Genomic DNA, 18157 nt, shown 5'->3' on the forward strand with positions numbered 1-18157 from the left:
AGTTTTAACTGCAGCACCTTTAATCTACTACTAGTTCACTGCCTCCATACATGCCCGCCTTATCAAACGTGCTGTGTCAGGCAGAATTTTGGGTTGTTTTCATGGCTTCCACAACAAACTTGTTAACTTTGTCGCCACCCTGCTGTGTAATCCACAAAATATACTGGCAAACTTTTACCATTTACGGATATTATTTCAGCGCTTCTTGCGCAGATGTTTACATTCCCCTCACCCGCCATATCCTAAACTTATAAGAACGCTACTACACTTGATCTTATACAAAAGGTTCTTAGAAGTGCTGTTTGGGGAGTAGCCTAGAGACAGGGGCTTGGATTGGCGAAAGCTCGCCTGGCAGCGGAGCGCCAGCTCCATGCCAAGAAACAACTAACATAGTTTTAACTGCAGCACCTTTAATCTACTACTAGTTCACTGCCTCCATACATGGTCCCCTTATCAAACGAGCTGTGTCAGGCAGAATTTTGGATTGTTTTCATGGCTTCCATGTTAACTTTGTCGCCACCCTGCTGTGTAATCCACAAAATATACTGGCAAACTTTTATCATGTACCGATATTATTTGAGCGCTTCTTGCTCACCTCCTTTGGTTCCTCTCTGCTACCCATTGGTTTGAAGCCTGAGTCCATTTAGGGTATGTCGCCATGCCACTCTCTAGCCTTCCGCTGCTGCCGCTGCCTCTGCATGCCGTCCCCTATAGTGTCAGGGTCAATTATTGGATGTTTTAGATGCTATCTAGCTTCATTCTGTCACTCTGTCATGGCCATGCTGTTGCCCATAATTTTGGCATAATGGTGCATTTAAGCAGCCTCAGAGGCATCCATGCATGCTGCCCCTGCTGTTTCCTGTCCATTTCCGTGGTGTTTCCATCCTTTTCTGAGGTTCCCAGGTGTTTGGCCAAGCTTCCCTGTGCAGAGCCTTGGTCCCCTTGAAAAATGCTCGAGTCTCCCATTGACTTCAATGGGGCTCGTTACTCGAAACGAGCACTCGAGCATCGGGAAAAGTTCGTCTCGAATAACGAGTACCCGAGCATTTTAGTGCTCGCTCATCTCTAGTTAATACCTATCCCTTGTCCGTGGTCACCTGTGGATCATAACTCCAGCCCTAACAAGGGCAGTACTATCCACTTACTCTACAGCTAGCTACCCCTAGGGTTCTCACCCTGACAGGTTTCTACTTTTTATGAGATTTTCTTTAAAATGACTATGACTAATGACAAAGGTGGTGCTAAACCCTGTTTTGTAAATACACCTTCTACATCGAGTACTGTTAGTGGTAACAGTGATCCACTGAGGTCCTTTTAGTCACGATTGATTCTTTTTGTGGCCAGCTTCTGTAAGGTAAGTGCATGGTGCTGCCCTTGCCAGGGCGAGAGTTATGATCCATGGGGGACCTACACCAAAGGATTACTAAAAGCCCATAACACCATGCCCTTTGTTTGTTCACTGTGGTGATACATTCTCCCGAGGCCTAGTTCTCTAGATGGCTGGTTATGAAAACTGCAGACCAATAAGACAATAATTTTTACTTCTTTATGTCTGGTTTTCATGCTGAGATTTTTATAGTTTTTATCCTATATTGTTTTGTTGTTTGTGGACGATTTTGTTTTTAGCATATCTATTAAACGTAGATGTCTTAAACATACTTTTTCACTGCTTGGGAACATTCTAGATAGACAGAGTTGCCATTTCTTGCTATTGCCTATATCTATGCTTTTTGCCTATAGATAAAAGGTGTCAAAAGAAAATACACTAAATTTAAAGTGTCCTTTACAAGGCTGTATTTACTTGTAAGATGATTTGGGAGCAGGTTGTTTCCTTTTAGCAAGATGACTTACAACCTCCGGTTCAGTGTTGGCTGTAAGAAACTGAAGTCTATCAAGAACATTTTTTTTATTTCTATAAGCAGAAATGTTTACCCAAAATCTACAGTTTGTGCACGTTTGTGTTGACCAAGTAATTTAAACTCATGAAAAAATTAGGGTATATACCAAAACTGGGTGACTTTTAATAGTGTTAATGGTAAAGAGATCTCTGCCCATTTCCAACAAAGCATGAATTTTTGTACTCTCTAATGTAATATTATATTAGTATATGTCCCCTATGATTTGTATAGCGCTACAGAATTTAATGGCGCTATATAAATAGAGATTATTATTATTGTGTAATTGCAGGACACAGACAAAGACAATGAGACCCCCAATCTGTCCCTACCTGCTTATTGGGTTCCCCCTAAACAGAGGCCAATAAGTGGGCAAGGTTCCCTCCCTGGGTAAGGTGTGAACACGTAACAATACATACAAACAAACACAATAAGGCAAGGTATACAATCTGAATCAGCAGCAGCGGGGAATAACAATAACCAAATCACAAAACAAATAGAGTAGTCGAGACACAGGCAAGAAATCAGAATCCAGAACTATGGAATGCAAAAGAAGCTAGAAACACAGAAAGATAGCAGTTTGACCAGCAAGGTCTGATGGGAGTAGGCAGGTATATAAGGCTGTTCCCAGGCATGTCTCCAGCAGCACACTGGGGAACTGTCAATCAGGCTAATAACCCTTGCTGGGCAGGGCTGAAATGCAAGCAGCAGGGTGTGGCTCAGTAAATCCAAGCCACAGTTTACACACAAATCAACTCCACCTATTCTGCCAATTGCGGATAGTGCAATGTTTTGGCATGAACGTTACATATTATTATTAAAGCAACCTCAAAACTACAGCAAATCATACATTTCCGCAAATCAAGGTGTAGATTGAGAACTTAAAGGAAATTTACTATAAAAATCAAGCACGATAAACCAGGGGTACCTATTCATGGATACAGGCACTGTGACTATAGTAAACTTCACATGTTAACCCTTGCCTCCTTGCTTCTAAATTCATATTTAGAAAAAATTATGCTTTACTATTATGCTCATGAACCTGAAAAGCTCTAGAGCGTGATCAGAGCCCCTTCATACCGCAGATTCACAGGCTGTTACAGTGCAGAAGGAGCACTTATCCCTCCCAATGGGTGCTGAAACTTCCTGTGCTGCAGTAAGATTAAATCAGGCACAAGGAAGGGGGGAGAAAGTGTAATAGATTGTGAAACTGAAGAATTTTTGTATCATTTTGCTCTTTTTTACTCAATTGTTTTTACTACTTGTTATTTAACCCGTTCACGACCCGTGACGTAATAGCACGTCACGGGTTGGCCGCGGGTGCATGGAGAGGGCTCACGTGCTGAGCCCTCTCCATAGCCGGTAAGTCTTTGCTGCATATTGCAGCAAAGGCTTACCGGTAACACCCGCGATCGGTGCTAGCACCGATCGCGGGTGTTTTCACCTCGATCGCCGCCGGCAATGGAATATTCAATACCATCTCTATGAAGTGCAATTTGTTACGCAGAAAATAAGCCGTCACACAGCTCTGTACATGGAAAAATAAAAAAGTTATGGATTTTTGATCATGGGGAGTAAAAAATGAAAAAACAAAAAAGGGCCAGGTCCTGAAAGGGTTAATGTATATTTATCCACAATCTAATGTCTTGAGTTAGGGGTATTTCTGTCTTACATCTACAGGATGACATGAATAAAGAGATGTTTGATCTCCTGACCGCTGATCTTCATGTTCTGAGCATGTTTGCTTGTTGCTTCAAGTAGTTTAGGCTTTTATGTGTTTATATTGTTTTTAAAACCTGAAATAGCAATGTTTAATATTTAATAAAGCCTCTAGGTGGAGCTCAGCACTCACTATGTTTCGTCACATTTTAATGAGAAAGCGAAGGATCTAGCCTTTTCACCTTCTTTTCTTCGCAGATTGATCCGAGTTACCACATTAAAGTAGCAAGCATTGTGAAATGATCAGTGCTAGGCCAGCAATGTATTGGGGTATGACTGCTTTTATGTCACTAGCAAATAAGAGTTGATCTCTGCAACAAAAGTACACAACTCACTTTTTCTTTCTTTAAGACTGGTGCATTGCCGTCATAAAGCCAGGTCTGTCTATCTATCAATCTAGCTGGTGTTATTGGAGAGACCCTCCAAAGCTGAGGGTCTCATAATTTGTTGTATAGAAATAAAAGTTGGATGCCTCATGGCCTTGCATTGGACAGGGAGTGTCATCATAGCTATCGAAAATGCTTTGTGTGCCTGGGCTACGCTAATGTCTCATTCAAATGGTTGTGTTCTTGCTGAAACCAGATCCTGGGTGGGTGGAGAAGGGAGAGGAACTGAGTGCTCCTCACCCTTCCCCCTCTCCATTGAAAACCGAGCAGCTGTGCCACAAATCAGGCAAAATATAGAACATTAAGTAAAAGCTTAACAACTTTTGGAAAAGAAATTATCCAGTTGCCAACTAATGACGGCGCAAAAAGGAGAAAAATGGAATGGGGGTCCCATATTCCGTATGATAAAAAACAAGTCTCTAAGATTTTCCTCAGGTGAGGATGAGAAAAATAAACGAATGAATAAAATCTCCGTGTGTTCCTTCTGTGCGGCGTTCTCGTGGGTCTCGTAGCTCCACTTGCAGTGTGTAGCGGGCGGCTGTGCAGACCTCCTGTCCTTCCAACTAGGGAACTGCACCTTCGCTCTTTCGGTTCCGCTTTGGTCCGCGGTGGTCCGTATGGGAAGAAATACGAGAAGAATAGTGCAACACAGTTTCTTTTGAGTAGAAGAATTTTCTTTAATATAATACTCACAAACTTCGATTAAAAACAGGCCTTATAAAAATTCTCATGCACGTTCGGCATTAGATACCCGACTCGAGTTTCGCCACTTTCGGCTTCTTCCGGGGCTGGCCGCGGTGCATACATTGTGACTTATTTATAGCTACATTGGTAAGTGCTTAATCAGGAGAAAAAACGCAATGTACAGTGTACAATCAATAAATAGATTAATTCATCCTCAGGATGTATCATTGGGATATCAAAATGAGATAAAATTATATATAGAAAAATATATACAACAACCCTGTTTAAAATTGATAATTATAAAAAGACTTTCGAACAGACCGAAAAGGACAATACATATGTAGTGAACAATTACAGGAAACATTTGATTTCAAAATCTGCATCTAAACCATAAGGAAGTAATGTTTTTAACTGAAAAATCCAAAAGGATTCTCGCTGATTGATCTTTTCCCTATATCCTCTCCTCTCCAATGGGGGGATATTTGTTCTAAGGCTAAGAAGGATATGCCTTTAGGGTTTTTATCATGATGTTTCGCAAAATGTGCGGATAGGGAATGATTAGTTTTTCCTTTTTTGATATTTCTGAGGTGTTCTCCTATACGGGTTTTTAATTTTCTCACTGTTCTTCCAACATATTTTAAACCACACGGGCATATAATCATATAGATGACTCTGCTTGAGTCACAATTAGTGAACTGTTTTATATTAAACACTTTTTTATTATCAGAAGATGAAAAATTGTGTATACCCCCTGTGCCTAATTTACCTATACTTTTTCATGCTTTACATTTTGAACAGTTGTAGAACCCAGTGTGTGTCTTCTCTGACGTGTATAGGTTCTTACTAAGACTGCTGTGAACGATGTGATCTCAAAAATTCTTTAATCTGCGGTGAACTATTTTTGGTTCGTCTAACATGTGTCCTATAATCGGATCGTGTTGTAAAATGTGCCAATGTTTCTTAATGATCCTTCTTATTGCATGTGAATCCCGAGTGTGGTTGGTAATGAAAGGAATAGTAAGTTTGTCTTTTATCCTCTCATTTTTCTTATTGTGACTATTATTTTCTTCTACCTGTGGTGTTGTCTGATTCCATTTCTCTACGTGCTTTTTCTATGTCCTCACTGTTGTAATTTCTTCCTAAAAATCTGTTCTTAAGTAAAGTTGCTTGGGCCTCATAATCTTCTTTCTTGGTGCAGTTCCTCTTCATCCTTTTGAACTGCCGTTTTGGGATATTTTTTAACTATGGAGTAAAATGACAGCTCCCATAATCTATATAGCTATTACAATCGGTCCCTTTAAAATGGGTTCTTGTATAGATTTTATTTTCCTCCTTAATCAACTCTAAATCTAAAAAACATAGAAATATAGAACATGTTTTATATTTCGCAGTGTGGCCACTCGGCTCAGTCACAGTCTGGTGAGACCCCATTACTATCATGGAAAGGAATGATTTAGGGATGCTTTTAAAGCACATACATATGCACACATGAAGTATCTATTTTGGGTGGTTTAATTTGCATGACAGGTTCTCTTTAACAGTTAAGAGAGCAAAAAGTTAAAGGGAACCTGTCAGCTTAAAAACAAGACTAGTTTTACATATTAATGGAAAACTGTCCCTGGCCCTCTTCCATTAATGCCACTGTAAAATCTTTGATGTAGCAGAACATACCGATAAGCGCTTCCACACTGTGGCACTTAGTGATCTGATCGCCAGCCATATCTTGCAGAGGTCTGGCATATTCATGAGTTGGCTTTCCAGGCACTCCCCTCTCTTCTGACTCTCCGCCCCTCCCACGCTAGATGCCAGTGACTGCAGCATGTGCTAGCCTTGATGCTGCAGTCACCGCCCCCCTGGACGCCCCCTTATTAATATGCCGAACCGTGGCAATTGGACTGCTAAGTGCCACAGTGTAGCAGCTTATAGGTTATAGGTATGTTCTGCTACCTCAATGATTTTGACTTAAAATTAAATTTGTTACCTGGCACAGATCAAACAGTGAGTTGGAGGGGAGGTGGCCTGCTCGGCCCATTCCAATGGCTCCTCCCCATGGCCAATTCCAATGGCTCCTCCTTCTTACCGCTTAGCACTTCATGTCATGTGACCAGGGTGGGTGTTGTCATCTAAGGTCCTACTATCATTTGCAAAATCTATCAAATTTTTCCATGGAGGCATGCAGTGATTTCAAGTGATCAGATAGATACATGGGGTATATTTTGCAAATGTTAGTGGGTAAAGAACCTTAGATTACATCACCATGGTCACATGACATGAAGTGCTGAATGGTTAAAAGAAGGCAAGGGACAAGGGGAGGACTCAGTTGAGAAGGACATGCCCCCTCTGACTCACATCTCAAACTGGCTGTATGACAGGTAATATAACAAAGTTGATTTTATGGGGATGTAAAAGAAACAAGTTTTAGCTGAAAGAAGGGCATAATTTAGTTACTAGGGTTCTATGGAAACCTATCATTAGCTGCACATGTGAAAAATGTGGAGGTTCCCTTTAAGGAGTTGCTTTATGTCAATGGAATAGTCCCTGTGTAATGCTACTTTTTGCCTGCAGCGGCTAGTGATGAGAACATGTCTATCTGGCAAGGGCACCTGACTGCAAGGGTAAAAGACACCAAGTCCTTGAGCCAGTCTTCATAAAAAAGTAATATCTTCATGAACATCTTACATATTAACATTTTAATATTACATATAACTCAGGGTCCATTTTGAATCTTTTAGAGCAAAATATTTTGGAAAGTGTCATATACATGAATGTAAGCAGTAAGTAGTAAAATGTACTATTACAAATGTTTTGAATATTTATTGTACCTTATTTCTACATTATGTGTAAACTAAATGCTGCACATGACTTTTAATAATAAAACACTATACAATTTGCCTGGTGGTGACGTCATACTTAAGAGTTTATGGAAGTCCTCAGGAAGCTAAAAGAAGCATGGATGTCTGCCAGCTGGACAGCCCTCGTTTACAGAAGCTTCCCGTAGTGAACATTTATTTAATGTGATACAACTGTAACAATAACAGGCCTGGCCACTTCATTTGACAGGTTAATTTGGAAAAGCCTCTAGCATTAATAAATTCACAGTGCAGAGTAGGTGGTCACCGTGGTTACAGCAAGCTTCATTATGGGTCGCTGATAAATACAAACAAAATATCTAAGCTTCTGTAATGAAGATATAATTCTGACTGCAAACAAGCTACATGGCATGTGTGAGTAAACAAGCGCAGACTTCTGCCTCCTGCTGCCCCCAGGGTCGGCTCTCCAGGACTAAACATTGTTGTTCAATATAATATAAAGTTCAAAAAAATAACTTAAATAAAATGTTAGAAGTTGCTTTAAAATATTTTGCAGTTAAGTTAAGGGAAACTTGTAAAGTTTAGGGAAACTTATATTTCCATAATCACCAAAATCCACTTGCTGGAAGTGAATAAAACTGGTCATGGGGTAGTTATTGATAATTGATCCATAGATATAGAGGAAATTGCTTTTTATCTACGTTTGTAAGTAGATAGATTCTTAGGGGGAGATTTATTAGTGCTTCTAGGACAGGATAGAAGCATTGAAATTATCACAATTTTTTGCGTTAAGCTAAGGAGCATGGCCGGAGATAGAGTGAGCTGGTGCGGGCTGTTGTGGCCCTATGTCTGCACACTAGCCATACTGGAAGTTTGCAGGCAATTCCAGGCCAGGCTACATTGCCAGTCAGTGTATGGATAGCGGCAGATACATCAAGAGGTCTAAGCCTCATGATGTATCTACTGTGGCGAGTGCGCGGGGCCTTTGTAAGTCGCTTTGCTGTCCCCTTAGTATTTATGTATGTTTTATAACCTCTCATCTCCACACCAATATTTATTTTAATGCACAGGCCATTTTTCAGCTTTTTTCAACAATTCCTTCTACAAGCTATAACTTTTATATTTTTTCTGTCACTATAGTTGTATGGGGTCTTGTTTAATTGGGGACAAAATATAGTTTTTTGTAGCATATTTTAAAAAAGAACATAAGTCTGCCAATTTTTTCTAATAAAATTTTTTTACCTTTATCGTTGAACCTAAATAACATAACTTTTTTCTTTGGGTCAATATGTATGTGAGGGCTTATTTTTTTTTTTTTGTGAAAACACCTGTAGAGTTTAGTTGTACACGCTAGCGGTTCATAAAGTTGTTTGGTTGCAATTAACATAATTTTTCAATTTGGGCATGGTTTTTCCTTAATTCTTTTTATTATATCTTCACGAACAGGGATCTATTATAGATACTTAACACTGGACCCCATGCTATTGTGCAACACCATTGATAGACTACCATTGCAGGTTACCGATGGGTGATGGTAGCTCTCTCCTCATACACCCACTTAGACACTGTGGTCAAACATAACTGAGGGGTAAAACACCAGGAATCAGAGCTTTTACAATCCTGGGTATAAGAACCAGGGCTGGGCTGTCATAACAGAGCCCAGCACCAGTAGGACCTGATGTCCTCCAAATTTTTTCTGATACGGCAGCATAGAAAGTCGTTGCGTCTTGACAATTGAGGTTGAATGAGATTTGCAAAAAGGTTAGAGTTTAAAAATTATATGGAAGCAAAAAGGTATAAGTCTATGGACATGCTCAGGACATACATTAAGAGATTTCCCGATGTATATTCTATACATGTAAAAAACGAGGTGTGAATGCAGCCTGAATTGTGAGCCCAGTCCATTCTTTTTAATAGGGGCAATTCTGTTGCTGCAAGCCTCTGTCATGTTATTATAAATCATGTTTCTTCGGATACGCTGTTGCAATGTCTTTTGGGACTGAAATATACTGCAGCTGTTAATACAATAAAACAAATGACTTGCAGACAGTGATGTGCTCTCTCTATAACTGGCCAATTAAGTGAGCATGCTTCTGCATTCCTGGTCTTATCGTATGCTTTTTTTTTCTTCAAATAAGAGTTTAGAAGAGGACTAAATTAAGATGACAGACAGAACAAAGCTTCTCATGTGTGTTAGTTCAATTAGGGCGCTGTCATTTATTCACAATCATTGTGAAATAGCATCTTGTAATTGATTGGGCCAGCATTGTACATCTGTTATACTTACAAGCTCTAATGCTGAGGACAAAGTATCATTTGAACACATATGTCATTTTTACTACATGCATCCTAAAGGATAAATGACAGTTCTGCCATGGACATAATGGGGCAGATTTACTTAACCGGTCCTGTCGCGATCCCCGCTGTGCGTTGTCTGGCGAGGATTCGGGTCTACCGCTATTCACTAAGGTCATGCGTCCAATTTCCTTCATGTGTTGCTTCCCCACTGAGGTCCGCCGGAGTTCACCATCTTCTTCCTGGTGCATTTAAGTGCTTGACCTTGCGACACAATTTCATTTTTTAATTCCACGGTTTGTCTGAATCAATCGGGTTGTACGATGGCACGCCCCCCCGATTTCTGTTGCATGCAAGCCGGCGCCGATGCGCCACAATCCGATCGCGTGCGCCAAAAACCCGGGGCAATTCGGCGCAAAACGGAAATATTCGGGAAACCTGACAGAATCGCGGTCCGCGGACCCTTAGTAAATGTGCCCCAATGTGCTCTGGACTGGTGAGATTAGGAAGTAAAGTTGGTACCTTTGTGGAAATCCAGGAAAGAAATATAAATTTTTCCAGGACGTAACATAGTCTTGATGTGGTCAGTTAGATCTGATGACATGTACAGTAGGGGAAATAAGTATTTGATACCAGGTTGGTTTAGCAAGTTTTCCCCCCTACAAAGAATGGAGTGGGCTGAAATTTTTATTGTAGGTACACTTCAACTAAAAGAGATTTTATATATATATATATATATATATATAAAAAATCCCATTGTATGAATTTTAAATAATTAGCATTTTATTGCATCAAATAAGTATTTGATCCCAAAGAAAAACAGAATGTAATATTTGGTACAGAAACAAATTAACAAATTACAGAGGTCATTGCCAGTATTTCTTGACAAAGTTTGTACACACTGTAGCAGGGATTTTGTCCCAGTCCTCCTTACAAATCTTCTCCGGATCTTTCAGGTTTCAAGGTTTTCACTGGGCAATTTTGAATTTCAGCAACCTCCAAAGATATATGATTGGCTTCAGGTCTGGAGACTGGCTAGATGATTCCAGGATCTTCAAATGCTTCATACAGAGCAGCTCCTTAGTTACACTGGCTGTTTGTTTTGGGTCATTGTCCTGGATGTGTTCTGGCATGTGTAGTGGAAGCTTGCAAGCCCTACATGATTTTGATCCATGACAATGTAGTGTGATACTAATGGTAATCTTTGAGACTCTGTTCCCCGCTTGGTTTGGGTCATTGACCAGGTCCTCCTGTGTAGTTTTAGGCTGATTCCTCACCTTTCTTAGAATCATCCTTGCATCTTTCATGGTCCACCGGACTTACCTATTGTCCTGTAGCCCAGTTTTGTTCAGGTCTACAATTTTGTTCATGTTGTCCTTAGACAGCCCTTTGGTCTTGCCAATGGTGGAGAAGTTGGAGTGTGATTGAATGAGTGTGTGGACAGATGTATTTTATATGGGAAATGTTCAAACAGGTGTAATTAATACAGATAATAAGTAGTCGGATAGGAGCTTCTTAAAGTAAAACTAACAGCACTGAAGGAGACAGAATTCTTGCTCGTTGGTAGGGGATCAAATACTTATTTCATGAAATAAAATGCTAATTAATTATTAAAAAATCCTACAGTGACATTTTCTGGATTTTTTACATTCTGTTTCTCACAGTTGCAGTGTACCTACAATAAAAATGACAGACCACTCAATTCTTTATAGGTAGGAAAACTTACAATACTGACCTGGGATCAAATAATTATTTCTTTCATTGCATATAGGCTGTTGACTTTCTGTTGTTATGTTTGTAACATTTAAAACATTTTACAACTTTTTGTAATCTCACTGGCATCAGTATGTATCTCTTAAAATGATAGACACCAGTTCTCCTATGAGCCATTGTATGTGCAGTTATGTTAATAATGCTTATTGGCTGCAATTTTACTTGGCTGTGATGGTCTTCATCATGAGGGAAGTTTCCGCACATAACAAACTTCCTGTGTGCCACTACTAGGCTCGTCTTTGTCACATACCCACGGTAAGCAGTTGGATACCGATCCATTAACCAAGCCAGAGGCAAAGCACCAAAACTGGCACATATAAAACATAAGTAGTGAAATACAGATGGGTTACCTCAACGAAGGAATATAATGTTGTACTAAATAACTTGAGATTAAAGTCTAATACAGACTTATTAAAAGTCTGATCTTATTAAAAGTTATACACAGAGTCAAATAAACCAAAGCCACACAAAAAGGAAACCTATCCATAAGAAGGTCATGGAAAATACAAAAACAGAAATCCACAAGTGTGAGATAGAAACAAGGAATTCAGGCAGACTCGCAACAGCCCACTGGTGGACCAATGAATCTACCCATGGGCCTCAAACCTGCCGCTATGGCGGTGAGTTCCTTCCCAATCGGAGGCACCTGCATGTAATTGTAACAGTACTTGATGTGCCCAGTACCGGACGGTCTAGTATTATACCTGAGGCTGAAAGTCAATATAATCTGCATCTTTAATACCCAGATTGACACATTGTGCAAAGTAGCAGGGGTACTTTCCCTGTATGTTGTAGCATGGCAGCGTGATGATATGTTTTTGTTGCCGTATTGCCTTCATGTCAGTCCCAACTCATCTTTGTGGCCTTCTCTTCTTCCCCTCATATTTTGGCCTCCTCATCTCCCCCAACAGCCCCCCCTTATGTATGGTCCCTTTTCCTCTCTCCCTTCTTATTTAGGGTACCCTCTCATTGTGGGCCCCAACTTTTTGTGGGCCCCTCATCTCCCCTTCTTACTATGGCCTCTCATCCCCCTCATATTGTGACCCCTTTCATTTCTCCCCTTTCCACGATTCCCAACAGCTCACCTCTTCTTTCTCTGGTGCTGTGAACAGGTCAGCAGGTGTCAACACATCATATAGCATCTGTTGCCCCGCTGCATATGGCAGCAGAGAAGCTCATTGATGTGCTTCACAGAGCTCACAGCTCCCTGCAACATAAATTATTTAATTAATGTGATGAGGCGGGGTCAGCAATTATGGGGGCGGAGTTACTGGGTGTCAGGGCCCACCTGTGCACTCAAAGATTCCAAAAAATTTGGTGGCATCCAGAGGTACAGCAAGACTGTATACACTTAACGGAGAGCATTAATTTGACTCCAAACAAAACAGATCTGAAATACACCCAAGTAGATGAGGTATAACACTGATCATCCATCTTAATAGAAGTTTGTAATAAAGAGATTTGCTGTATAAAATTTAATTTTCTAGTTAATAATTTTGCAGGATACTATATTTACTATTCAAAGAAGTTGTACCATCATGTGACATAGAAGAGTACTAATATGGAATAATGGAATAGTATTTTTCCCATTAAAAAATTGGAAATTATGTAGATGGAAGCCTATGACAGAATCATACAGAGGCCTCTCTGCTTATTGTTCATATTAACATGCAAATTATGGCTACCCTTCTCTGTACTAACAATCTCCTCTCAGACAAAAGCAGCGCTGACTGTTGTTCAGAAAAAGAACTCCATTACTGATTCATTAATTACATTTAATTAATGGCTATCCATGATGGGAGATAAACCATGCAGCTGCCTTCGTCTGTCACATGACATTTAGCTTGTTTAGACAGAAATGTTAACAAGATTTATCAACAATGTAAATAGGGGACGTCTATTAAACCAGATCATCCACACACTTGGATCCATACACCCGGCCTGGTTTTTACTTGAAAGTGAATACATCGGGTTGAAATTGGTTGCAATGTTCTAGAAACAGCAGGGCAGAAGCAATAATTGGATTTCCATTTCAGTTGTTGTGCAGACCCTTTGTATCAGATGACCATACTGTATCAACTTATGGAAATGCAACTGACTACATTGGTATTTAAATTGCAAGCCATCATACATCCTGTTTTATCTCAATGGACTCATTTCTCATCTAGCACTTTGACCAAAAGAGACACTTTATTACATAACATTTTGTATATGGTGTTCTACAGTACTGTTGTAAGCAACATTGTCCCTTACATTCCTGCTTGGACCAGCAAAAGAAGGCATTGCTACATTGAGATAGATTTCTGGGATATTGCAATGCAATTCTCTTATGGAGTCTATAGTTACAAGGGAAGGAACAATCTTAGTAGAATATCTATTGTATCAGACATGTATGTCTCTACTGCCAATGTCAGCGTACAATGAACAAATGAATTAATTTATGTGCTAACCAGCACAAAAAATCTCACTTGTGCGAAAAAAAATTAGATTTTTTTTTTGTTTTCAACTTCCTGGCTTCCTAGCAATTTTTGTGGCACATTTAACAATATATATCTTGATCACATATTACTCTGGATCACTTCTTCTACTTTATTAAATGTCAGTCTTCCTAAATTCGTCCAGGTGTGATCACACCTTCTTAAAAGATTCCCTTGGCCACAATACAAAGTTAAAGAAAAAAAAATGATTACTTGCCTCTCCCTATGTCCCCACCACATCTGTTAGGTCAGGGCAGCCAGAAGGTGAAAGGGCAGGATCATATCCTTTACATTTTTGAATAACAGTTTAATAAGAAATAGTTTCTTTTCTATTGTAGACATAACAAACTTCTGTTCCTTATTTAATAGAATAATGAATAGAGAATCTTAAATTACCTGTTGGCTCGGTTTCAGTGTAGTTTAATGTGGCGGGAGTTGAGCTCGGTGTAGTACGATTAGTCACGCTTGATGCTGTACTAGAATCATTTACAGGATTGTACTGATCTGTAAAATAAATATTATTAATGTGTAAATATCCTTTCAGAATTCCTCATTTCATGATTTGGTAAAATTATGACATTATTGTCTAGGTGAATGGACACAGTTTTCTATGAATTCATTAACTCCAGGGAGAGAGTTACAGGGAAACATCTCTTGTAACAAAGTATACTCCATAAAAGGTTATTTTATGGTCAAAGGCAGCTCTTAAAAAAACTCTCAGAAGAGGTGATCATCACCTTTAAATGTGTGTAATGTGGGATAATGCTGTGAATGATTTGGATTTAGATGGTTAGTCTCTCGATGCCCCAGTGTGTCTCCATTTACTATATGTAGCATAACGAAATAAAATAGATGTCACCAAAGGAGAGAGCTCTGAAAGTCCTCCAAATTCAACAAAAAGTAAAGTAGAAAGCCATGATCCCTGTGTAAAGCCTCTAATCTCAGTCCAAGAGGCAGACTTTGAAACCCCTCAACTCTGATGCAAAATCTGTACCATGGTCACCACCAGGTATCCAGGTCAAAATATGACTCCTACTTGTCATATAACTATAGCCTTGCTTAGGTCTAAGTTATAACCTAAGAGTCTGGCATATTGATAGTGCCAATTGAAAGGTCTACATGCAATTGCTCTTTAATGGCAAACTGTCTAAAACACCTTGCACCACATTTGCAAAAAGTTTCACCAAATTTATAATCCAGCAGCAGACAGTTAAATAAATTTGATGCAACAGAAGACCTTCTCATCTAACTGTGGACTGGCTCTACGCTAGTGCAGAGCTGACGGCCGGCAATGTGAAGGAGAAAGTTTGTGGCCGCAGCTGCTGTCAGTGCGCCGCGGCCGCATCGCGGTGGGCCGCCAGCCATTAGGCAATACATGCGATGCTGCTCCTACAGGTCCCCGCAGACAGGGGGCATGGAGGGGGTGTGTCGGCCGGCTCCCTTATGAATAAGGCCAACTGCCCGGACACAAGATAGGAGAATCCGACATCTTATTTAGTAAGAGGTCGGACCGGTTTAAATCAATTTACCACAAATAAATTAAAAAAAAAAAACTGGCTGGGGAGAAAGGGGCTGGGTGAGGATTATGGGGGGGGGGCACATTTTGTGGGGGTCATTTTTGGGGTGAAAATCCTCTTTAAAGTTACTTAGTTGTCAATTGTGTTGACACCATAACTTATTATCCTTAGTCACAGAGAAAATGTAAGATGAACAGCCACTAATAATCTCTGTATACCCCCAGGTAAATATAGATCAAGGAAGATTGAACATTTAGAATAATATTTTTTATTTTCAAACTTCAAGGAGGCAGGGCTAAGTGTAAGAACAAATTTCATGTTCCTGGTCTCCGGATGCATATAGGTATTGAGAGAAAGCTCCTACTGCACTCAGTTGTCTTGCCGCCAAACATAGGACATTTAGGAAGAGTTAGTAAAAGAATAATCTCCTGGAACACACAAAATATGATCAAGGACAAGCAGAGGAAATTATGTAATGTTTGTTATCAAGGCAATGTTCATTCTTGTCATTATGCTGCATTCTTACGAATCTGCTTTTTTCTTTGTCTAGCTAAAAAAAAGGATTTGTAGCATTGGGGAAGTATACTTACCGTATTTTTCGGCCTATAAGGCGCACCAAAAATCCTTTAATTTTCTCAGAAATCAAAGGTGCGCCTTATAGGCCAGTGCGCCTTATATATGAACTTATACAGAAATGTGCTACAGACAAGATGTACTGTACATTTAACAGTGTTTAATAGCTCCATCCCCAGAAATATCCTGCACCTTTCCACACAGTATACAGGGTCCCTAGCTCCTGAAGTGCCCTGGCACCACAACTAACATTGTGCCCATCCTGCCCTCCCCTAGCACGGAGAGACCGGAGCCGCCATAGTGCCGACCACGAGGCAATCATCAGTAAACAATCCCCCATACCTGCCAGCCCACAGGGGAAAGAGAAGGAGCCACAGGGAACCCCACAGGAATAACAACCTGCCTGAGGAGGGAAGGAGAAGGGGCAGAGGGAGACCACTTAACCCCTGCTGCATCACCCTGCATTAACCCCGAGCAGCCCATACCTCTGAGATCTGAGCTCTCTGACACGCTGAAGACAAGTTTCCCGGGAAGTGCAGCTGGCTTGAACTGTGCACAGGTCTGCCACCTGCTGGTCGTTTTTAGGTACTGCATTTGATCCTGCGCCTTATACAGGCAGTCCCCGGGTTACATACAAGATAGGGTCTGTAGGTTTGTTCTTAAGTTGAGTTTGTATGTAAGTCGGAACTGTATATTTTATCATTGTAATCCCAGCCAGAACTTTTTTGGTCTCTGTGACAATTGGATTTTAAAAATGTTTGGTTGTCATAAGAATCAATATTAACACTAAAGCTTCATAACAGACACATTTGATAACTGCTACAGCTGATCATTGTAGCCTAGGACTAAAGTAAAATAAATTACCAATATCCAGGGGTCTGTTTGTAACTATGTGTCGTATGTAAGTCGAGTGTTCTTAAGTAGGGGACCGCCTGTACTCCAGTGCGCCTTATATATGAACCTAGATGTCTTAGCAGGCATTTATTAGAGGTGCACCTTATACTCCGGTGCGCCTTATAGGCCGAAAAATACGGTACACTATTTTGATTTTGGCTCTCAGCATTCAAACTCTGCAACAAGCCAACCCCTTTGCTCTAAGAAACAACTTCTGGTGAATTACAACATATGTCATTCAGAGCATTAGAGCTGTGCAGGAGTTTACTGAATAGATCACACACAATAGTGTTCCTGCGTGATCCAAGTCCAGTTACAATTCTGGAATATAAATGTATTTTTCACAGTCCTGTTGCTCCTTACAAGACAAACTTTTGGTTACTCAACTCTTCAGACCAAGATTTTGCACTCAAACTGGTCAAAACTGCTGATGGATTCCCTATAACACCTTAACATGTGACGTGCATGTATTGTGGAGCTGCATTATGCAACTAACCCCCACAGCTGACACCAGTGATCAGTGCTGGCACTGTTTATCGACATTAACCCCTTAGGTGCCACCATCAAGCACAATGGCAGCACTTACGTGATGGCTCAAAATGGGCACCCTGTGACTTCATCAGAGGCAGCCAGCCAGTTTGTATGACAGCCAAGTTACTAACTGAGGGATCTATGCAGTCATAGTAGCATCTGGGAAGGAGCCTGCAGTTAGTCATCTCTTTTACACATCCAGTAATTTTATAATATACTTAAATACAGTAGTATAGCAGTATATTATATTAGTGATCAGACTCCCTAGGGTTCTAGTACATTAAAAGAAATAATTTAACAAAATTCAAATCACCTCGCTGTCCCTAAAACACAACAATAAACAATAAAATCATAAACATGTTGGACCCCAAAAAGCCTGCTCTATCAAAGTATAAAAACAGTTATTTCCAGCATTTAACCCCATAACAGAAAATAACATCCAGATGTATGAATGGACACTTTTTCAACAATTCACAATGCATAAAAATTTTAAACAGTCATACAGTGCCAAAAATAGTAGAAATTAAAACATCAGCCCGTCCTGCAAAAAAAATTACACCTTAAACAGCTCTGTACACAAGTATTAAAAATTTACTGGGGTCA

General features: G+C 40.1%; 1 protein-coding gene across 3 annotated transcripts in view; it reads right to left on the reverse strand.

Annotated features, from left to right (window-relative positions):
* The window catches only part of EMCN (endomucin), an 85821-nt gene that overhangs the window by 31586 nt on the left and 36078 nt on the right, over nt 1-18157 (reverse strand). For all 3 annotated transcript variants that reach the window (XM_072118471.1, XM_072118487.1, XM_072118479.1), the window contains exon 6: nt 14436-14543. In XM_072118471.1, the coding sequence (XP_071974572.1) occupies nt 14436-14543 (108 nt within the window). The remainder of the gene's footprint in view (nt 1-14435; nt 14544-18157) is intronic.

This window comes from Engystomops pustulosus, chromosome 1, assembly GCF_040894005.1.
Source record: "Engystomops pustulosus chromosome 1, aEngPut4.maternal, whole genome shotgun sequence".
Classification (NCBI taxonomy): Eukaryota; Metazoa; Chordata; class Amphibia; order Anura; family Leptodactylidae; genus Engystomops; species Engystomops pustulosus.